The sequence below is a fragment of the Leptinotarsa decemlineata genome, unplaced genomic scaffold (assembly GCF_025532065.1).
Source record: "Leptinotarsa decemlineata unplaced genomic scaffold, Ldec_3_MD MMD2_tig00026328_RagTag_RagTag, whole genome shotgun sequence".
NCBI lineage: Eukaryota > Metazoa > Arthropoda > Insecta > Coleoptera > Chrysomelidae > Leptinotarsa > Leptinotarsa decemlineata.
In genome coordinates, this window is record NW_027412688.1 from 32209854 (window position 1) to 32235121 (window position 25268).

Sequence of the window (25268 nt, forward strand, 5' to 3'; positions counted from 1 at the left end):
TGCTACTTGAAAGATAGCCCACTGATTGATCACCTTAAATTCAGTCAGGTTGGAGCCTGGCTCCCTTACGATTATGGCGTGCATTTTGTCAGAAGAACAAATAGCTTGAGTTCCTTGAATGCCATACTACTGTGTGGTAATCAGCGCACCTAGTGTGGCGCACAATGGTCCGAGAATATTTCCCCGAGGAACCTCGCAAGTCACACACTGGTATTTGGAGGTCTCATTATTAATAAACACTACTTGGGTACGACTTGACAAGTATTATCGAAACCATTTCAGATCAACAAGCCATAAAACATATATTTCTAATTTACGCAAAAGATTCGAATGATCTACGCAGTCACAAAACACCACTACTGCTACCTCATCTTCATTTATTTTGAGATATATTTTCTCTAGTAGTGAGAACATATCATTTTTGCTGTTAGATTCTTTTCTTAACTAGTTTGGCAAATGTCAATAGTAAAATAGGTTTAGGTCCGTTTCCAAAGAAGGTATAGGATGCATGGATAATTTAAATGAAAACATTTAATTAGAAATATATAAAAGAGTATATTTTAAATAGAGTTCATATCTATACAAAAAAAATACAAAAATATCTTCCTCCTATTCAAAAAAATAAATAAAATATATTTTTTTCAGTTCAGCACTTGTGGTATGAAATTAAATGAATAATTATAATAATGATAATATACGAGTCTTTCATCCAGGCAAGAATATTGCAAACATTTTTTATTATAATCTAATAATTTGATAAAAATTATCGTCTTGGTTTTTCAAAATAATCCAATAATTAGATAAAAATCATCGTCTTGGTGTAGCAGGATCCTCCAGCTTTCTCCACACAACCTGCAATGTAATAAAAATTGGATTCAAAATGTCTGTGGAATAAACGGAAAAAAGATTTGAAGCTTTATATCTTCTATTAATTATCTGCGAGCGCTTTCAACAGTTGGTAGTACTGTCATCTTCTGGCACTCCTCAAACTGCAGTTTGAGGAGTGCCAGGAGTGCCTCAAACTGCAGTTTGAGGAGTGCCAGAAGATGACAGTATTACCAACTGTCGAAAGCGCTCGCAGATAATTAATAGAAGATATAAAGCTTCAAATCCTTTTATTTATATATATATATAACATTTCTTTGTATAATTTTAGTCTCAAGTTGAGATGATAAAAATCATCAAACGTGAACATTCAAACATATACATTCATTTAATAAAACATTGAAATCTCAATATCTTCATATACATTTTTATAATAATTTCAATTATTCCTTTATTTATCCGAAAAACAGATTATTTATATGAGAAATTTCAATGAAAAAAAAACATTCAATGACAATATAGTTACTAATCAGCATCAGAAAATTGAAAAAAGTGCTGGGTCTGATATAGATCCTTAGTGCACACCTCAAATAATACATTGTGTAGAGCTTTCACTACCCTTGTACGACACTAAGTAAGTAAGTACTGTATTTAACCACTTTATATACAGTTACGTATTTGTAGCAAGTCACAAAAGTTTGTTCATTGGATAAAAACTTTAAGTAGATATAAAACTGGACATATACCACAATAGAATATAAACAGAATATACATATAAGAGTAAATAATTTGCTAACTAAGTTAGCATCATCAGGAGATGACTAAGTCATCATGCGCCGAAAGATAGAATTCTACTTATTAAGTACTAAGCAGCATTTTTGTTTATCATCTATTTATTATTCAATATCTGTATCCATTTTCAAAGCAGCCTATTCGGTATTCATAGCTCCACGAAACCCATGCATAACTGCATAATTATATATTGTATATTAGGATTCCTAAAATAAAGTCTACTACTACTACTATATAAACCACTGAATAACAACATTCTATTCTCAATAACTTTGCTGAACCTAATACTCACGATTTTTTCTGATATATCTGCAAATAATGGTAAAAAATAAATTGGTCTACAATTTGCCAAACTTTTCTTCACATTTTTCAAAATTAGAAAAGTCTTGCTATTTTAATTTTTTCAGGAAAATACCACTCCCAAAAGAGTATTGAAAAATAGAGCAAAATAGGGACTTACTCATATTAGACTGCCTTTACAATTTTAACAGAAAGTTCGAGTATGTCTGATATCTTTTTGGACAATAATTATCAATAATCTTCTGAATCTGCAACATATTTCCAGAAATGGGATTTTTTTTTTCATACTCCTTCAATATATTTTTTGGCAATTTTTATTATCTGATAAAAACCATACAGAGTTTAATCTTCCTGCTAAATCATTAATTTGTGTCTCCCATGACATTACTATCCAGTGTCATTCCTAAGAATCTCACAGAGTTCAGTTCTTGTGAAGATTGACCACTCAGACTTACCAAAAATACTATAATAGTGACAAATACTTTTTTATTATGGAAATCACGAAGACGGTTCATTGGAAATTTACAGTAACTCCATTTATCAAGCAGTTATGATTAATTTCTTGAACACGTCCGTTGGCGACTTCCATGATTTCACTGTTTTTGCCATTAAAGGCAAACATAGTATCACCTGCACACAATACTTCTGAAGTTAGGGTCGTACATACATCTTTTATATCATTCGCAAATAATATAAGCAATAAAGGACCCAGGGTTGAACCCCGATGTTCTTCAACCTCCATATTGGGCGTATTATTCATTGCAACACCGATAACTTTACATTCATATTCATTTCTGCATTACTTTATTCAAATCGGCAGTAAGGAGATGATGGAGTTGATACATTTTTATTTCACACCTTAAATATGGGCATTTTATACTTACATTACACATTTCTCTCACCAAAGCCTTCTCTCCGTCATCCATATCCTGGGAATTGGTGTCGGACATGTTTTCTCCTGTGATTTCAGGTACGTGGGCTTCTCTCTCCAGCTGCTCTCGCACCTCGAGAACTTGGAGAGCCCTTACGACTGCTTCCGGTCTGCCGCTAAGCATCCCGCCTACATCCTGAGGGGCTGCCAGACTGGGGTCCCCTGTAGTCGCCGCTATCTGATTGATTTTATGAGTGAGTGCTCGCTTATCATCTTCGAGTTGCTTGACACGTTGTTCTAAGCTGCGCACATACTGCATTATTTGATCTGCAAAACATTTTTTTTTCTAACAAAAAAACATTTGCCGGAAAACAACTACTCTTGCACAGATCCAAATGAATGAATATAAGACAAGGTTTGATGAAAACTTATTAGGAGACACATCAACAGTCCTAAAACCGATCCTTGCGGTAGTCTTGTTTTAAAATCGGAGGTATGACTCAAACTGTTGATTTTTCGCCACAGGTTTACAAAATGAAATGATTTCTACAAGCTTTTATTCACATTACTTTGTATGTACTTTGAAACAAATCAGAAAAAAAATCTAATTTCATTTGAGCTAAAAACTTACAGATGAATATTCATCAATTGTTAAAAAGGCTTCATGAGTTTTTCAATATTATCAGGCAATTTAATGAACACGTGGATTCCCATTATACAAATATAAAAATTATATCTATGATAGTCAGTAATGTCATCATTAGGGAGGGAAGTATCATCAGCATACATGATGCAGTTTTTACATACAAAATCGTTGACATACATAAAAAAAGGGGTCCCAAAATGAATCCCTGTGGATCACCAATTAGACACCATACTCTCTACCATATTTGGTTATCAATTTCAACATAAACAGTGGTATGACCACTGAAGTTTTATGGTAGATTGGAATGGTACATTGTGAGAAGAAGTCACTAATTGAATTAACAGTACCTTCGCATTGATTTGTAGGTATTCAGAAGTAATTAATATATTAATGGCAAAGTAGAAAGTAAAAAAGAGTTTTTGGAAACTTTATTTTCCACATAAAAAACTTGGGCCATATGAATAAAGAGAAGTAAAAGCTTTTATTTTAATTCCATGCATATCATCAGTTGACACACTGAATGAGTCTATATCAATAAATATTCATGTGCCAACTCACCGTTGAATGTATTCCTTTGCCGAGCCAAATTTTCATGAAGCAGCCTTTCCCTACTCTCCGACCTTCTTTGAGTGTTTCCTCCAGAATTGAACTCTTGAGGAACAGCAGGTTCGTCAGCATTTGTGCTAGAGCTAGATCCGTCCCCATCATCCCTCATATTACCAGAAGGAGCACTCCCGCAACTAGAGCACAGCGAACTGCTGGCTCGTTCTTCATCAAGATACAGACACAACTCTTTCAACTCCAAATTATCTTTTATCAGCTCTTGCTGTTTGTTGTCCAATTCTCGAAGTTTTGTTTGATAGGCAGACACCTCTTGTCGCATGACGCTGGCCGTGTATCTGCCGAAACGCTGCCATTCCCTGGCCAGTTTTCTGCCTTTCTGTCGGTCATCGTCAAGAAAACAGCACAAGTCTCGAAGCTCTTGGTTATCGTCAGCTAGATGTTGGTTAGCTTCCTTTAGGGACCTCAGTTCCAGCAAAATGCCTTGCAGTTGCCTGTTTTGATCTATGAATCGAGGATCTTCGGGTTTCCTCACGAACTTGAGCATTTCTGGTCTGAGAAATTCGTCGTCGTACCTATTATGTATTCATGTATAAAATGTACTTTGTATATAAGGGGTCATAGAAAAAAACAACTGCGAAAACAATGTCGAGAATGAGTAAACATTTCAATTTTTTTTCAAGAATTATAGATAAGTTTGGCGATGAGGATGGAATCGATTATACTCGTAACTTTGAGTAAGGAAGCTGTGTTGCTCAAAATGAAGAACTAGGTTGATATAAATCAAATGCAAATAATAATAATAATAAATGATCTACTACCTGCAAATTTTCCATACATCAAAAAATATCCAATAATAGCATTTTTGTACCCCCAATTCTGGTTGGTTCGTTGACAATTTGTGTGAGGCTGAATCTTTCTAGAATTTCATGTACAATTGACTAAATCAATGTTGAAATCACCTCCACATAAAATATTCTCTAATTTTGATGCGTGAACTGCCAGTCTTCAAATGATTCAAGAAAATCAACTACAACTAGGAGCCCTATACACTAGACCAAATAAAATATATATTTTCAACTTTTTAGTTCGATGTTCTTTAAAAGTGTGTTTTTTAGGTTATGCTTCATTAATCGATGTTCACAAACATACTTTTTTTTCTATCTGCAGATTTTGATACATTCATTCTGTCAGAAAGAAAACAATGTACGAAAATGAAGGAACCGTTCAGAGTTGAAATTTAATTCCTTCAAAAGAATTATTAACGAGATATGTCATAGTACCTGATGGGCTGGCGTTGCTGGGGAACTCTCAAGTCAACATGCACTTGGGGTATTCCTGGCTCCTCCAATGGTCGTGGTCGCGAGCTTTCTTGATGTATCTGTAACTGGGTTGTTCTACTACTATCTTCTATGTTCTTAGTTGGTCCGTTATACTGAGGGTAATGAAGATAAGGTTTGCCTTGAGGGTGCGGGTAGAGTTTTGGCTGGTCGTTCGGATAGAGAACCTTTACGCCGTCCACATTTTTAGGAGGCCGTTTTGGGTCACTGGGGGCGTTTTTGAGTATACCCTGGCTGTTAGGCAGGGGCGGTGGTTGGTATCTTGGTGGAAGGGCACCAGGATCTGCAGTAGTTTTGTTTGTGATCAATTTTTTATTTGACATGTTTCACTGAGTACACTGATCTTCAACGTAGTTCAAGACACCATTTCGCATAAAAGTTTCAATAATTAATCAATTTATTCTAGTCGAAGCCTGGTCGCAACAGTTTCACGATCAACGATATAAGGCTTTTAATGTTATGTGGGTCAAACAAGTGGTTCACGACTATCCCATACTAGATTTCACTTCATAATGATGTTGATTTCACTATTTTACAACTTTTGAGTAAACACAATTTAACCTAATGAACATTTGTTTATGTTGCAAACTGCAACCACAATACTGAAGTAAATCACACTTGGAAAATATTGACATTGAATACCTGACGGCTAATTAAATAAAATAACGCTACAAAACAAAACTCTCACTCACTTAAACATGCTCTCTTCCTCTCTTGGCCATTTTAATTCAAGGCGTTAAACGTCATTCCAAAGTTGCCAGGCTAATTTTTACTCCTTCGGTATAGATACAGATAGGTGAAGGAGGGACCTTCACTTCAAAAATATTAGAATTTTCATTTTGTTTTAAATTTCATGGCGATTTCGATCAATATGGTCATCCTATGCTTTATTGTCAACTTCAACTAATTCAGGTTAAAAGATAGGTCACATCTGAACGCTGTGTTTTTTCATTCGTATTGTAGAATCAGACTTAAAATTGATGTCAAGTACTACTTCTAAGTGCTTATGTCTTCATTCAACGGTAGTTTTCATTTCGTTGCATTATATCATTATTTATTTTGCCTAAACAAACCAACTACTACTATCTAGTATATTCGGTAGCCAGTTGAAATCAATAGATTAATAGAAATATCAGGGAGCCTGGCAACCCTGCTTCAAAATAATGAAGATTATACGGGATGTCAGTAAGCATATTATAATTAAACGAGAATCACGAAAAAAACAAATTACTGCTTTTCTTGTGTATTCACATGATTGTTTCTATTCATTATAATCATAGCATTGCGAACTCAAATGATCCTCATGCCCTGTCGGAACTGAAATATGTTGTTTGAACGGAAAGTTTCTTTAATAATTGTGTAAAACTAAAATCTAAAGCGTTGTTACAGCGCAAATACATATAATCCATGAAAACATAAATATTAATCCTACGTCGTTATTTGTTTCGATGTTTAAGTCATCGATAATGTTGTAAACAGATTCGCAAAAAAATACTTGCTAATATCTTTAGCATCAACCCTCTACCACAGTATATGTGCCTCTACTCAAAGAGAATGATATCGAATATGCTTTTTATGCTCTTCTGAAAAATACATGTGATTTACTGAGATATAAATTCCAGTGGAAAATTTTTTGAAGGTTCATAATTTCTTTTATTTATTTTTTTATCATTATTGAAGTCTATATCTTACAAAAACTACATTAACATCAGTGATCTTATATAACCTCCATTTTGGAATAATTGATATGACATTAACAAAAGCAGTGCTAGTGCTGCCCATAAAGTTCAAATTCAAATACTGTAACTTTATTGCAGTTATTCGGTATTATTTTTTCGAGCCTAGAGACCACAGGGTCCACGAGGTCCACAATGTATGAATATGAATATTCTTTGCCACAGATGTGATGTGTATTATGGAACACAGAACAAATCTTTGTTTCAAGTGGTGCGGAAGCTAAAGATACGTTAAATTCAATAGAAAACTTCTGAAGGATTGCTACTGCCGAAAGAAACGCGATAACGTTTCGAATAGACCAATAGATGAATCAACGGATCATTCATTGGAGTCATTTGGTCGGTCGGTAGCCAAGCCGTTCGGCGTGGGTGATTTGTTCACTCACTCGAATTGACTGCCGTGTTGGTCAGTGGTTCAAGCCCTAGTCTGAACGATCGATCTTCACTTGCTATCGTCCAACCCGGAATCACACGTTAAAAGGTAAGACCTCGTTAATCCTTAGCTCGCACAAGTTTCGACTTCTGAGGGTTGTCGTTCGTAGGGGTGCGACAGCTGGTTAACGGAAAAACAGATTTTAAACAGATTTATGAATTCAAAAACTTGGCGCAATATTCAAACTGAAACTTCTCCCAAATTCAATGAAAATACGTTTTCCGTACTAGAACAAATCAGGAGATGATGATGACTTTCTATCTCTTGATAATGCTAACTTGGTTAGAGAAACGCCCGTCGAGAGACGTTGTTTTTTATGATGTGAGAAAAATGTTTCTTTCAGAATCATTTCACACCAAAGATTTCAATTCTACCCATCATACTCTCAAATTTATTCAATATATTTTCTACAATGGTCTCATCACTTTTAGGCCACATATTTGCCACTAATTCACAAAGAAATAAAACCTAAAAAAGTCTCTGAAATTCCTATTTTTAAACCAGGCGAATTCTCACATCGAGAGAAAAATCGGATGTCTCTCTGTGATAGTTTACCTGATTTCACAAATCGTGTCTTTTCTTTTACTATATCATTGTACTAGTGCCAAAAGCAGATTATGTGTTCTGTGCCTTTTTATAATTCAAAACGTTACCCCTCACTATGGCAAAAGATATTGTTGCTTCTGCGTAGATGGTTGCAGCTGTTCACATTTCTAATTTATTGTCAATTTACAAGGTGACCTCTAATCCAAAATAATAGTCGTGAGCCGGTGATAGCCAGTAGGCTAGTGAACGTTCTTATTCTTTGAATTTGGAGGGTAGTATTCAGTGATCATGGCCACCCCAAAATCAGATAACGAGAGAAGAAAACAAATAAGTGTCAGAGGAATAGCTGAAATCGACGATGTTAACGAAATCAAAAAGACTTTCAACAGGCACCTTCATTACACTTTGGTCAAAGATAGAAATGTTGCAACTTCCAGAGATTATTATTTTGCTCTAGCTCACACGGTAAAGGATCATCTCGTTTCAAGGTGGATAAGAACTCAGCAATATTATTATGAGAAGGACCCTAAGGTAATTTGATCCATTGAAATTTTGTGTATTAAATTCAAATTACTTTTCCATTACAGAGAAAAATTAACTGTTCTATTCACGACTGTTGAAAATTTTTCTCTGGATTTTAAACAAAAGTATACCTACCTTTGTTTGAAATATTGATATTCCTGTGGCTTTTTGAACCTTTTTTTTTTTCATTTCACTTGCAACCACGATTATTTTCGCGCTTTGTTATAAGTGAATTGAAAAAAATGTTTCGACCATTTAATACAATTGATGAACTAATTAGCACCAAACCTAAATTTCCAAAAATCAAAACAAAGAATTTAGGAAAATAGTGGATAATAAATGGGTGCCGGCACTTTAATTTGTAATTTTTTCTTCAAGAGCGGGAATTTTAAATTGTGGACAATCCTTTTGTAAAATGCTCATTTGACGTCTTTGTTCTGTTAGTATAAATACCTAGCCTCTTTGTTTACGAGGGTTATCAAATTCAAACCACGCCAATAATCAGTTTTCTAGTGAAAATATTAGAAAATAATGTAAAATTGAATAACTGGCATGTATAAATATATATTATGGAATATGTATCTTCATTTTGACTAGGGATTCTAAAGAAAAAAATAACAAATGGACACTCAAGCCTGCCGCCATTTTGTGTGAAATGATCGGAAATGTCAAAACCTATTTCCTAACTATTCATTTTATCTTAATGATGTTATGACTGTGATTATGTATAGTTCAAGATTATTCGCAGATAACCTAATATAAAACTCTACATTTCCGTTCCACAGACTAATTTATGGTTGCTTATAAATTTTGTTTTGCATAAAATTCATAAATTTCGATACTCCTTGGATACTCCTTGCTGTTTACTTACTAATCAAATGTAGGGACGTATATCCATTGTAATTTAGGTAAAACATTATATTTGTTATTGTTAAGAGCACGGCAGCAGTTGAATAGACACTGTGATTTGTTGTCAGAATCAGATGGTATAATCATTGTATATAGAGGTATAATCATGTAATGAAAACTATTAATACCTATCCATCAGCATGCGCCATGTCTCAGTTTCGTAATAAATCCATGGCTCCCTAAGTCATTATGATTAAAGTTCTGAAGGTCATAGAAATTTAGTCATTTTCAAAACATTCAAACCCAATTCATATGTAATTTTGTCCATCACAGATATCCAATATTATGGTTTTGAACCAGTGAAATGTATATATAAGTTCACTGTTTTGAACTGATGATTATCAAAGAACTAACAATTAAGTGACAACACGCTCTCTAGACCCGAAACCCCAATCAAAAACATTTCAAAATTTAATTATGATGTAGCAAGGTTATGCAAATTCACTTTTGGATGGACTATAGAGTGTATACTAATTATATTTAAGGAAGTGGGCGTTTTTTTTTAACTCAAAATTTACGGGAAAAATTATGGTGAAAGTTCCCGCAAGTTTCAACAGGGTTATTATAAAAACAAATACAATAGGCGGTTCAGTATAAGACCTTTGTCATTATTCGTAGTTCTCATGCCACACTTTGTTATTGCCAGACTCTTAAGCATCCAAAAATTCAGTGCCATGAACCTATCTCAACAAATTCAGACAGTTTTCATTTATTCTATGCCCGTTCTTCATGGCGTATTTAACGACACTAGATTTTTCAGATCTTCAAAATCGGATTTGTGCTGGGTGTTCTTTAAAACGAGTTGAAATCACTCGCTTAGTCTAGCCAATATACACAAAGAAAATACATAAATTTTAAAATGACACAAAGCAATGCAAACGAATGCACTTAAAAAATCCATCATATATTTCACACTAAGTTATACGAAATGTATACTTTATCACATACATTTTTAGATTGAATTCGAAATTTAGAGATTATTGTCTAAAATTCAGTATCAAAAAGTTAAAATTTTCCTTTTAAAGTCGAAATGACGCGTTTAAAATTGAAAGTTTATCTCGTCGAAATTATGCAAGAAACAAATCAAAAATATATTACCCTTCTGCGCTTTCTTTGAGCGTAAATTGATAAATAAAATGGGGGCTGACGTAAAAAGTCGAAACTTGTGCGTGCTGACGTTTAACGAGGTCTTACCTTTCACGTGCGAATCCTATTTACACAGAATTAAATGTACAGTAGAGGAAATCCGAATAATAAAAAAGTATTACCTGCAATTAAAAGTATTTGTGAATAATACCTTTTCAGTGATATTTCAATTTTTTCTAATTTGTTCCCAAATGAAATGTTTCTCTTAGATGTAGGTATTGTTTCAAATTACTCCTTTCAAAAAAGTTAACTAGATATAGCCAGAATGTCCTTGTTAACAATTGATATAAATATATTAGCATATTTAAAGTTTTTTTGGTTATCCTTCTTATATTTTTCTAGTACTGTATGATAACTGTTTTAAATTCTCGTTCAGTTGAAGTCGATACTAATTATGAAATGTGAGGTTAAGAATCTTTGGGAATTTGTTGATTCAGAGATACTGAACCTATCAATTTTCGATACCATTCATGTGCACCAATAGGAATCGCACGTTAAAAGGTGAGACCTCGTTAATCCTTAGCTCTCACTCCGATTTCTGACGATTGCCAGTTGTAGGGAAACGAGTAGGTAACAACATTTTTTTTATCAGTAACTGAAAATGTTCTGAAATGAGCTTTAGAAACCTGGGTATTATCTGGTATAACCCCTCATTTTTGATAAATTACTATTTTATAGAGGGTCTACTATCTCTCCCTGGAATTTTACATGGGTCGATCTCTCCAAAACACCATGATCAATCTAGGAATTCAATCGTCAGTGGATGAAGCTCTCTACCAACTAGGATTGGACATTGAAGAGTTAGAAGAACTTGAAGAAGATGCTGGACTCGGTAATGGAGGATTGGGTCGATTGGCGGCATGTTTTTTGGATTCTATGGCAACTTTAGGTAAGTAGATGTCCTCTGAACCCATTCCTAGTTGAATTACTGATTTTCACAATTTTCGAAGTAGCATATGAGCATACAAATATGAACATACTATAGTTTAATAAAAGCCAACTCCATAAAAGGCTACATTCAATGGATGCTCTAATGAGGAAAGCATTTTTTTTCAATGGCTGTGAGAATATGACGAATGGTGTAAAAGTTCTTGAAATTTTTGATAAAGAGACACTTTGGTGTAAAAGATACTGCGCTGACATGGATTACAAATTTTCTTCAAAATCGCAAACAGAATGTATTTTTGAGGGTTACGAATTCTACTGTAGGTGTTCCGCAGGGTTCAATTTTGGGCCCCGTATTATTTCTGCTATTAATATTAATATTATTGGAAAACTATGTGAAACTGTCCGTGTTACAATGTATGCAGATGATATCTCTGTTCTTGTGTCAGATAATTTTGATGAAACGCTTGGAACACACTGTAATGAACTCATCCGATCTTTTGCAATGTGGACATATGACAACTCACCATTTTTCAATGTGGATAGGACACATCTTCGGTTATACAAAGTCAAAGAATGTGCACAAAACCCGATCTCACTGTAAATGAAAAACTAGTTTACAAATCTGCCGCCCATGTCAAGTCTTTAGCAGCGTGCATTGATGAACATCTAGATTGGAAGTGCATTGATCGAGTTTGATATCAGAGAAAAATTTGAGAACGGTACTTACACATTCTCAATTGCCGATGGTGGACAGCCTTATGGCGTTTGTTTCTGGGGATGGTCAATCAGGTCTTAGGAAGTTTTCACTGCCCAAATAAAAATTATTAAGTGCATAATAAATGTGCCCAGTACTGAGAGCCTTAAAAGTTTTTTCAGCAAATATGAAATCTCAACACTTCCATCCCCACGTATTTCTGAATTGTGTCTTTATATTTTCAAGAATAGAGTTAGTTTTGTGAAGACCTTTGATGTACATCAAGTGAATACTGTGCTTATCCTAGACTTGATCTCTATCCCAGACTATGAACTACTGAACAGTGTCATAAAACACAAAATAAGAAAACCCAGCCTTAACATCTGTCGTAACCAAAAATCTGAACAGGTATTTTATATTTATTCCACAATAGCATAAACATACCTTTTGAAACAACCATTTTATTGTTTTTTCATTGAAATACTCTTTTCTTTGCTTACCCATTACAATTTTTTTCAAATCACAATGCAGTTATTGAATTTCTTGAAAAAATAAGGAGTGATGTAGGCACTGCACAAGATAACTGTAAATAAGTTGTTCCTTCAAAAATTTGAATGCATGTTCACCATTTTCTTCATTTTATAGGTCGCTTCAAATGTTACTTTGATTTTGGTCCTCTCTTGACTCAAGATTATTCGATTTTTTAAATGGAGCACCATGCTTATTAGTTTATTTTCATATTCTATATTGAAAATCCTATCTGATAATACCAACAAGTTGAATACTACTCCCAACAGTTTTTCAATTATTTGTGTTTTTCAAAATCATTTCTGCATAATTGAAGAAATACTTGTTCAATATTTTAAAATTTGTAACGAAATGATAATAATTACACTTGAAATATCTTGGGAACATACATATATACCATAAAATGAGATAACCCTATTGTTTATTAAAAAATTGTGTACCAAAAAGATCTGAGGCAATTTTTAATCTGCATTTAACTCACAATAATATAATAATATTATATTTGGAGCATTTCCGAAACTTTAAATGTTATGATAAAATAAAATTAGCCTTTGTCATTCATCATGAAATTCTCTCTTTTGTATAAGTTACCATTTTCAACAAAAATTCAGATCTTTATTTCATAAAAATAAATTTGTGATGTTGCTTATCCAAAAGACTTGATCCCTATCCCAGACCATGAACTACTAAACAGTGTAATAAAACAATAAAACTCAAAATATGACAACCCAGCTTTCTTAGCATCTGTTGTAACCAAAAATCTGAATGGGCTAATCCCTATCTTAACATGTGGTATATTACATCTAAATGAATTATACCCTTATATAATGCAAATATTGTATATTATTAAAACATTAACTACTATTTTGGAGTAAGCATAAATTTTTATAATGTATTCTAAAAACATTTTATTGCCACGCCCGACGAAACACATGTTGCGTTTTTGTAAAACTGTCTTTTTAGAATACCTTAGTTATGGATTTTCATCAAGTATCGCCGATTCCATCATATATATAAATTTTTATCTCATCTTGAAAACATATGAAAATAATTCACTGAATGAAAAATATTTCAATTTATTGAAATTAATGGTCATCAAAAAGTATCACCCATTTATTGAAATTTGCACTTTGTTTTATGAATTAGTTCAATGTTCGATTTTGAAAAAATATTCTGCCAAACATATAATAATAATAAAGAATTGTTTTTATTCATCTAATAGAAATTAAAATAGAGATAATTAAACATTTTGCTCTTTTTCAAATTTTCCTAATGGCCAATAATTCATCCAATACATCAATAAATGCAAATGGACCCTGTACATTCAACTAAGGGAAACAGTAAGAATACTCTGAAATATCATTATATCAAAAACAGAAGTTGTAGCTACAATTGGATTTATAATTTATGAATATCCATTATTATATAATTACTGAATGCAATGTATTCTAAGTTCAGTATGATTTCCAAGTATATTTTTCAGTCTTGTTTTGAAATTGAGAATTGAATAATTCCAAAATGTTGTATTGTTTGTTAATGAAATAAATGAAACCACAAAAGAAAAAGCTTAGTCATGCTCAGGTATTTTCAGAAAATTTTGTAATTGATGCTTCAAATAGTCAAGTGTTTGCAAGCAAGAGGTCGAACTTTTTTTATGCTAAAAATGATTATGGATCAGTTTTAGAGCAGAAGCTAAATCGAAATTCGAACAATTGTTAATATTTTGATTCGAAATGAAGTTTTTTCAAGAAAGATATTTCAAGAGTATTAGTAAAGAGTCGTCTCAAGGACCATGTCGCAGAGAAAAGTCATTCGTTGTTTTTCATTCACGTCTCATACTTTCCATAATGCAACATTGTTCACGACAATCCTTCATAGTTTTGTCTATACTCTGTTACCTAATAGTAAAATGTAATAAATGCTCATTATAAAAGCAAAACCGCTAACAGAGTGCTCAATGAAATTTTATGATTTCGTAATGATCTGCCATAGCTGTTATAGGCGAGTTTATAATACATATCAATTTCTGGTAAGCCTGATATCTTGAGCTACTGATATCAGCGCTTATTGCTGAAGATTTGATAATATATTAGATTTACTAACAAATCCCTAACCACCAATATGATGAAATAAAGTGATAACCAATAATGTATTAAAGCTTGATATTGGAGTGGTAAAAAATACAACAATCATAATACTTACATAAAGTGATGTAACGATCATATGCATCTATTGGTTCAACTCATCCAGGACTATATAATTTTTCAACTTCAGAGTGTTGAATGAAGATATACTCATTTTTCGAAATCGTATTTGTTATTTAAAAAATTACACATATTGTCTACAATTACAGGTAGACCTCTAAAACAGAATTAAAGGTAAACCCCAAATGTCTTTTTCTATCTTAACTAAGCATGATAATTTTTATTTCAGAAGTAGGAATTCAATCATTCTTATTTATCTTTCAGGTATGGCGGCCTATGGTTACGGTATCAGATATGAGTATGGTATCTTTGCTCAAAAAATAATTAATGGTGAACAGCAAGAAGAACCGGACGACTGGTTGAGATACGGAAATCCTTGGGAAAAGGCACGACCAGAATACATGTTGCCTGTGAATTTTTACGGCAACGTAATTGATACTCCAGAAGGTAAAAAGTGGGTCAATACTCAGGTGGTATTTGCCTTGCCTTACGACAACCCCATTCCTGGGTACAACAATAACGTGGTCAATACTCTGAGATTGTGGTCTGCGAAGTCCCCTGTTGATTTCAATTTGAAGTTCTGTGAGTATTCTGTAATTGTTTTCGCATGGAGTGCCAATGAGAATGAAACAAGGCTGATTTCTTTGGTATTTGGAGTTTAGAAAAAACTTGTTCAGATACATACATTTTTATTCTGAAGCGGAATTTCTTTGGGCATATTTTGAACTTTGTCACTTCCACTCCTTCGACGGGGTTCAATCCAACTCTTAAATTTTAATTAGGTATCAAGTTATACCTAGATTGAAAAGTAATCTATTTCCCTTTTTCACACATTCTACTTTTTGTAATTTGATATTGCAGACATCGAGAGGAAAGGTAAAAGTTAATGACAAGTAAATTCGAAGAAAGTTAATTTATGTCTACTTTCAATCAAAATTCTTGTTATGCCATTTTTGTAGAAAAGGAGTCATTTTCTCTAAGCACAGCTTCATTCTTCTATACCTAAGTACATTGACCTACCAAATATACTTAATATTTCCAAAATTTAAATGTTATTGTTATTATTATAATTGTAGGAAAGGTACATTAAGGGGGCCTGTCAAAATGTGAATTCCTTCACATTTTGATTACTTGATTTAGAATGTACGGTAACGATTGTACAATATACATTTTCCCGCAAGACTTTCTAGTTGAAAAAAAGACTAACACAGTTGCCATAAATTCCAGCCCACATTTTGAGCTTCTCAGGATTTTGTGTGTGAACTTAATGAACTGAATGTGTTTTCTTCTGAGCAATACAAATAATTACGGCAATTAGGAATCTAGATCAAAAAAATTGTCATTTGAAAAATAGATGTTGAATAACAAATTCGGGTTATTTATTATCTATTCACAAGAAACTCATTAAATTTGTAAACGTCTATCGAAGTCACCTTCATTCATTTCATGCACAAGATAACTTTATAGGGGTGGAACTTATGCGATTTTAAGATTCCTCTAAAGCTCGTATGTTTTTATCAGAAACTCAAATAATTGTCTGATACTTAACGTAAGAATAATTTTGACATGGCCCAAAAAATGCAACTTCTATAGCTTCCTTGTCCCAATCGTTTTTCCTAAATTTGGCTTTCAGTAATATGCTTATCCGAATGTTCAAACCTTAAATGACTATGTGCTGTAATATTAATGCACCTATTGTTTTCATAGTAAAATTCAAAATAGTTTAGGTGAAAATACTGATATATTACATGTAGATAAGTGGAATGTAAATTTTTCTTTTAAGTATTGAATTCTAAACAATAAATTGTACAAGCAAATATGGCAATATTCAATGAAAATTGTGCCAAGTATAACATTTTTTTTTATAATATTTTTAAAAAGTTTTGGAAGTGTTGAAAAGACAAATCGATGACCTTTCACAAGATATTTTTTGACCCCTAATCCCTTTCAATATCAGATTTGCCACTCAAATGAAAAAAACTGGTCTGTTTTTTTTTTCTAAATGCCAACAGTGAGACTTCACAGTTGTTTCGTCTTCATTCACCCGCAGTGTATACATTTATAAACAGTTGAGTGAATTGAATGTTAATTTGACTTTCTTATAATTTCTTTCAAGTTAATGATGGAGACTACATCCAAGCTGTGCTTGACAGAAACTTGGCCGAAAACATATCAAGGGTTCTTTATCCTAATGACAACTTCTTCGAGGGTAAAGAGCTACGACTCAAACAGGAATACTTCATGTGTGCCGCAACCCTGCAAGACATTATCAGGAGGTTCAAGGCAGCGAAGTTTGGCACCCGCGAAGCTACCAGAACCGATTTCGACCTCTTACCTGACAAAGTAGCCATTCAACTCAACGATACTCATCCCTCTTTGGCCATCCCTGAGCTCATGAGAGTTTTGGTAGATATCGAAGGTAATGAGTCACAAATGTTATTTTTCTCTTTCACCGTTAGTGGTTGTTAACAGGTTTACCATGGGAGAAAGCGTGGGATATCACTGTCAAAACTTGCGCTTACACCAATCATACCGTCCTGCCAGAAGCTTTGGAGAGATGGCCTGTTACGATGCTAGAAAGTATTTTGCCCAGACACTTGCAGATCATTTACCAAATCAATCATTTTCATTTGGAAGACATTCAAAGAAAATGGCCTGGTGATTTAGACAGAATGAGACGTATGTCTTTGATCGAAGAAGATGGTGAAAAGAGGGTCAACATGGCACATTTGTCCATTGTTGGGTCTCATGCAGTGAATGGGGTGGCCAGGATACATTCTGAAATCATCAAAAGTGATTTGTAAGTACTTATATTTAATTTATTTCTAATGATGGAACACTTGTCATAATGCCTATCAATCAATCATTCTTATTGACAAAGCTATTAGGTTCATAAATCTGTGTAAGATATTTACTCTACATGACCACAATCATCAAAACAATAAAATGATAAAAACATGAAAATATTAAAATTGTTGTAATAAAACAAGTACAATAATACAAATGGAATTAAATAATATAACAACGGAAAAGCAACAACTAACCCAGATAATGCCGCTCAGAGAGTTGAAGTAAAACTATCAGGTACCTGTGCAACGTCTTCGACTGGGAAGATTCCTCACAAGTTGTTCTTTGAATTGTGGAGAACCCACTTTTTGAGCTTATTGACCTTTCCAATACGTTTTAAACTATCAAAGCTGATGCCCAGTTCTTCCGCCATCCCATGCACCTTTAGCTAGATTGAAAGTAACGTCATGGGGACCAGAATACATTGGCCCAAAGATATTTAACCAAATAACCATACTTCACATCATTCAAAGGTCTTGAAAAAGATCTTTAAAGATTTATTTATACTTTGCAGGAAGTCTTTAAATAACTCATATTCATTTCAGTTTTAGATTATGAGCTTGTCTTCCCTTTTCTTCTCTTTTTTAATTTGTATTATGTATATTTGTATTGACACTTCCTACACGATTTCATTGTCTGACTTGAACCAAAGAATTATTATTACTATTATTATTATAATAACTACAAAAAACTGTAAATAAAGGTCAGACAGATGCAATATCTCATACAATCGTTATGTGGTTCCACAAGGATCTTCCTAGGAAATTGAAATTATGTAATAATTTAGATACATTAAAAAATTTGTGTTCCTCCTATGTTAGAATGCTTTAATTGAAATAATTGTAATAAATTCAAAATGAGTTTTTTCATTCCAGGTTCAAAGACTTCTATGAATTGACTCCAGAAAAATTCCAAAACAAGACGAACGGAATCACTCCCAGGAGATGGTTGCTTCTCTGCAACCCCGGCCTGAGTGATCTCATATCCGACAAAATCGGCGACGAATGGACTGTCCATTTGGACCAACTGCAGAAACTGAAAAAATTTGCAAAAGATTCCAACTTCCAACGCGCCGTCATGAAAGTCAAACAGGAAAATAAACTCAGACTGGCTCAACTGTTAGAACAAGACTATGGCGTCAAAATTAACCCGTCATCGATGTTCGACATCCAAGTGAAGCGTATCCACGAGTACAAGAGGCAGTTGCTCAACTGTCTGCACATAATCACACTTTATAATAGAATAAAGAAGAACCCCGCGGCTAAATTTACGCCCCGGACAATCATGATTGGGGGCAAAGCTGCACCTGGGTATTACACAGCCAAGAAAATCATCAAACTAGTGAACATGGTCGCGAACGTTGTGAACAACGACCCCATCGTTGGTGACAAACTTAAAGTTATCTATCTGGAGAACTATCGGGTGACCCTGGCTGAGAAAATAATGCCGGCGGCTGATTTGAGCGAACAAATCTCTACAGCTGGAACAGAAGCCTCCGGTACGGGCAATATGAAGTTCCAGCTCAACGGAGCACTCACCATTGGTACTCTTGACGGCGCCAACGTTGAAATGGCCGAGGAAATGGGTAACGAAAATATTTTCATCTTCGGCATGACCGTGGAAGAGGTGGAAGAGCTGAAGAAGAAGGGTTACAATGCCTATGATTATTATAACTCAAACCCGGAGTTGAAGCAGGTGATCGATCAGATCGAGAACGGTTTCTTCAGTCCGGGAAATCCAGACGAGTTTAAGGATTTGGCGGATATTTTGTTGAAGTATGACAGGTTTTTCCTGTTGGCTGATTACGAGGCTTATATCAAGAAGCAGGATGAAGTTAGCGCTGTCTACGAGGTACGTGATCGTTGATGTGTATTCTTATTCAATCTGGAGTTACTTCAAGGAAATGTTTTACGTGCCTTGTTTACTTACCAAAATATTGTAAAGGACAAATTTTGAGAAAAGGATGCACCAAAATACTTTTGTGTAACAGCCTATTTGGGCCATCCATTATGTGCATTGTCCTCAGTGACCATTTCACCTTGTTTAAACTTAGCAAACCACTTGTCAACTGTTGATTTTCCTGATGCAAAGTCCGAATAATGTTCATCAAGCCAAGCCTTGGCTACAATAGTATTTTTTTGCCAAAAATGCTTTATTAACACAGGAAATTCCTTTTAAATAATTATCTTTAACTAATATACAATAAAATTTGTTTACAGAAGTTGTTCAAACATGGTTGATATTTTTTTATCAAATAAGATATAAGAACATTCAATCTTCTTGTCGAATAACCTCAAAAGTGTTCCTTAATATATTTTCAAATTTTATTAACATCATATTTCTTAATGATTGCAGGGGTCTCTCATCTGATTTCCAATTCTGCAAATACTACGATAAAAAAGAACTTTATGGTATTAATTTTAACTCTCTCACTAAGGCAAAGTCCAAAAGAAACTTTCATTTCTCATTTTTTAAAAGGAAAGGTTTTAACTTTAGAAGCCTTTGTATGTATGTTTGTATATATATTTTTTTACTTATTCAATCTCAAGAAACTACAATGGTTTATACCGGGATTTATTTATACAAGAAATATTCATTCATAAATATATTACCTTAGCCTTCAAACTTCTGACGACACTATCTATGGGATCGACAAGAGACAAACCACAAATATCAATGATAAACTAGGCTTTCAAAGGTAGTTTTTATTCTAAAGTCAAGGTTCAACGTCCACCACCGAAAGATATTCACTTTCTGTCTTTCTCTGCAGCTTTTACTACAAAGTAACTAGTCGAAACCAGAGCCTAAACACAAAACATTCACATTCTTTGCAACAAATCCTCTTTGGGAGCCTAGATATTTTTGGTTAGACTCTTCTGTAAATCCAATAGATGGCTTTTGAAATTGGGAGATGCCATCGTCATTTCCGACCCAGGCTTCTCTTTTCAGGGCAGTTGCATTCAGTTCAAAGTTGTGGTAATGAAACAAAACCATTATAGTCCCATTTATAGGGTGTATATGTGAGAAAATCTAATAGAAAAGCTTAAAATAAATTTTAAACCGTAAAGCGACTGTGGAAAACAAGGTAAACTAAAAAGTAATAAACTTACTATATTATCATTATTTCTAAGAAACAAAAACAGTTCATAATATTTCACTTCGAAAATTGTATGAAAAGCAATAGAATAAAAAAACTCAGTTCAAGTAATACTTTATGGTGATATAAAAACATAGGTTTTCACAACCAAAGTCCAGTGGAACCAGAAGTACCCAAAGTTTCGTCTGCTACTGCGACAGGCATCATCAGTGGTTCAAAAAACTGCAACTCATGTTTAACTATACAATAGCTTCCTTGGGAGCATTTACACACATTCATATGTTACGGATTTTTGTCAAGTATCGGCCAATTGCATCACATACGGAAACTCAGTTTTTCAAAGGTTTGCTTAACTTCTAAGTGATAAATTCATCTTTTTGTAATTTTTGGGTTATTGTATTGCACCTCTAATTAATTTGCCGTGTGTTTCTGACATATTTTGTTCTCAGAAAATTCAAGCAGGCTAAATCGGTCAAACTTCTTCAAATTATCTAGAAAAGAGACACATCCCTAATCTTCCTTCGATATTCCAACCTATCTATTTAGTTCTATTGAAACGTCTCAACAGTTTCACACATTAGTAATATTACAATTTAACTCGAAAGCTGTAGTCATGCATTGTGACCTACAAAAAGCCAACATTCTTATTTGATAAACAATAAAACCAATAGAGATAAGAATGAAACGTGCATTATCATGGTATTTGAATGAAATTATAACGTTATTAAAATGAAATGCCAGAAGACTTGAATTGAACTAGGACTATTTAAACATATCAATAAAAAAATCATAGAAATCTGCACCAGATTTGTTTCTTACCTATTACCTTATATAGTTTTTCTGTTTGAGTTTAGTGTTGAAACATTTTCTTTAAATTCTCAATTTCAGGTAGTCAATGAATATTTTTTTTATAATCAAATCTAGACATGAATTTGTCTAAAGCTTTGATTCTAAAATCTGTTTTCATTTTCAGAATCAAGCGAAATGGTTGGAAATGGTAATCAACAACATTGCCACCTCTGGAAAATTCTCAAGTGATCGCACCATAATAGAATACGGCAAAGACATATGGGGAGTAGAGCCCAATTACGAAAAACTTCCTGACCCGTCCGTTCCAAGAGAACTGGCATTGAAAGACAACTAAAGTAGGCTCTTATCGATTTAGTTCAAACGACTTTTGTAAAGTTGTTTTACATTAGTAGCGTATTCGTGTAAGGAGTTTAACTTCTATTATCTTTGGATTCATCTCTTAAATTTTTTGAAAGTTCTTGCATGATTTCAACAGAACTGTCGCTAGCTCCATGCGATAAAACAGATTACAACATTCACCCAAGATAAACAGTTGCAGATGCAATACTCAAAAATCATTATGAAAATTTTGCCAGCAATTAGGTATTGGGAACTACGGTGTGCCATCTAAGTACAAAAAGTGCCAATAATGGGAAGCAGAAAAGTTATTTTTCTTTGTATATACAGTGCTACTACTCACGATGATGTGACGATGGCACTCAACATAACTTCTACCCAATGTTTAGTCTTTTTATTTATTTTTTAATTTAAAAGTGGTAAAGTCAAAATTTGTAACTAATAACTGTGAATTAAGGTACTAAGTGATTTTTATAAAAATCCAGCAATTTTTTCGCAAAGTCGGCAGGATTGTTTCAATATTATATCAATTGTTACAATGAAGAGAGTATTTCTATGTCCACTTGTTGAATCAAGTATGAGATTACTATAACTCTTGTTATATATTATTATACATTTTATGTATTTTATCAATTATTGCTTCAAAAGTTATTTCTTGAAACAAAGATAATTACTCTTGACTGTTTAGAACAAAAAGAATAAATGAATATGTTAATTACATCTTTTTTCATTAACTCAGATCCTCGTAATAAATCGTCAAGTAAATAAAATATTGTTACTTTTTCCCTGTGGGTTCGATGTATAATTGAACTCAACTTTTCACTACTACACTGTCAATACAGAAACTCTAACTGAACTCCAAACTAATAATGTCTATCGCTCCATTTGCTTAATTTGCCTGCACTTACCGAACTAGACTAGCTTCTTCTGCATGTTGGTAGTGCTTATATAATGGAAGATATCGGAATCCCATAAAAATATTCTTGAAGACACGCGACACCTAGGAAGTATTGAGAAACACAGGTGGGATTGAGCATGACCTCAACCAAGTCTCAGTCGATCAGCAGCGGTCGGCGTTATTTTTTTCAGGACATAATTTATAATGTTACGTTTTTTCCCGTGGGTTGACCAATAATTCACTACACTGAATAATCAAACTTAACTTTATTTCTCTTTGAATACAATAAACACTTCAACTAAAGTTCAACTATTATTTGAATGTCTATCGCATTACTAGATCACTTCGCGTACCGCACTGTAACGTCCATTTGACTATCTCGATTTGCTCGCAGCTAGCGTTTAAATATCGTAATCGAATGCTGTAGAAATTTTGCCGAAGTTCCGTCGAAATCGGTAGCATTATTCTCGCTGCTTCTCGAGTGACGGGGAATCATCGTACATTCGCGCGCTCTTAGCTACGTCACCATTGGTTTATGACTACCAGTGGCGGCGGGCGTTATTTTCTTTCAGGCATGATTTACAACAATAACAATATGAAAAATCTCTACTTATAGGCTTTCAGTGCAGCAGAGCGAATTGTTTTCAACTCAATTACAATTCAAAAACGAATGTGTAAACGTCCTAATAAAATCAGCAAAAAGTCCCATTTCCAATGAAATTGTTTTCAACAATATAAATACAATGAAGGTTTTTGAGATGGATTTCAATGTTGGATTTCAATGTTGATTTTCTGACACCTAGTTCGAACAGATCTAGCTTGCTTTCTATTTTCCATTCTTTTGGACAGGAATTCACAATTTCTGATTTCACTAGAGTTAATAATCATGCAAAAAGTTGTATTGACAATATAATAACTGATATACCCCACAAAGATTATTGACACATGTTTATCTAGGTCACTATAATAACAATAAATTAATACTGAAAAAAAAATTCGTCACCAAAACTGGTTTAATACAGTTTGAAAATTTCCTCAATGAAGTTGATTTGAGTCTTTTTATGAGCTAAGCTCAACTGAGGCTTTCTATTTGATTGTTTTACACGATTAATAAACGTAAAATTACCTCTCAGGAACGTTTTTGACAAATTTAAAAAATCTCTCCACTGGGATGAAAAATAATATTTGAATGTACAAATGATGACACAGACACTAACAGGCTTACCTTGCAGCGAAACGATGTTCATATGATGACTTTATTATAAATTTAGGGATAGTTGAAGACTAATTTATTTTGAAAATATTTGAAAAGGTATAAAAAATCGTGAAAGTGAGTTAACTGCGAATGAGTTCAATAAGTTTGTTAACATAGGTGTGAGAATATCTGGGGATCTGTCACCCTCAAATTTCCGTTATGTTCCTCTATCAATGACGAACAGGCCAAAAACACGGGGATTCCTTTTCATGAAACTCATTTTGAACAACTCTCACGACATCCGGAAAAATCGAGGGTAATTTGGTGCGCGATAAAAATCAAATTCAAATGAATACTGACATGTGGTTCAGAAGAAATAATCTAATGTTGAAGGAAACTAAAACTCAACATCATTTTTACTTCAAACACCTCTTGGGTCATGGGACACAGTGCTAAACTCTTAGGCATAAATCTAGATGATACTTTGAACTGGTTAGAGCACATTGAACAACTTGGCATTAAACTTGGAAAATTGAGAAACTTAAAATCTCATCATGCGCCATTTTCAACTTACTATGTTTTTTTTATTCTCATATCTCTGGAATATTTTCTGGGGGAATAGTACTAACGCAAATAGGATATTTATGTTACAAAAAAGCCGTAATGATATTATCTGGGACTGGTTACTTAGAATCCTGTAAACCTCATTTCCTATCGTTGAGAATAACGGCGGTACCTTCTATTTAACTATATCAATTAATGATACGATATTCATAAAAATAAATTACCACGAAACAAATTGTAATTGTGATTTTCACGACCATGAGACAAGAGGATGTGATTTATTGAGGGCAAGTAGATTCAGACTGAAAAAGTCAGGCAGAAACTCTATCGAAATCAAGATTTGTTCAAAAAGTATCTGAAAGATATGTTGATTACAAGTTGTGTTTACTGACAAAACAAATCATTGAATGTTACTTACACCTGGATATTAAAGTATGTGTGTATATGTGCGTCTACATGTAAGTATGCATGTGAAAATGTATAAAAAAAACAAAAAAACTTCATTTTTTTATTTTTAATGTTGTTAATCTGCAATGTTTGCTAACCCCAAATTTCAATGTCAATTTTACAATCATAACTC

At 33.5% G+C, this 25268-nt stretch overlaps 2 protein-coding genes across 2 annotated transcripts; one reads left to right on the forward strand and one right to left on the reverse strand.

Moving 5' to 3' along the window:
• Positions 1–530: 530 nt before the first annotated feature.
• On the reverse strand, positions 531–6171 carry LOC111503769 (coiled-coil domain-containing protein 85). Its single transcript, XM_023158170.2, has 4 exons — positions 5279–6171; positions 3993–4570; positions 2802–3115; positions 531–852 (listed from the first exon to the last, which is right to left on the reverse strand). Exons 1-4 carry the CDS (start codon positions 5656–5658, stop codon positions 808–810), a joined length of 1317 nt encoding a protein of 438 aa, XP_023013938.1. The 5' UTR covers positions 5659–6171; the 3' UTR covers positions 531–807.
• Positions 6172–8185: 2014 nt separating this feature from the next.
• Positions 8186–22749, forward strand: Glyp (Glycogen phosphorylase). Its single transcript, XM_023158183.2, has 7 exons — positions 8186–8581; positions 11306–11516; positions 15206–15523; positions 17058–17360; positions 17414–17741; positions 18664–19639; positions 21859–22749. The coding sequence occupies exons 1-7, from the start codon at positions 8339–8341 to the stop codon at positions 22027–22029; spliced, it is 2550 nt and encodes an 849-aa protein (XP_023013951.2). The 5' UTR covers positions 8186–8338; the 3' UTR covers positions 22030–22749.
• The last annotated feature ends 2519 nt before the right edge of the window (positions 22750–25268 follow it).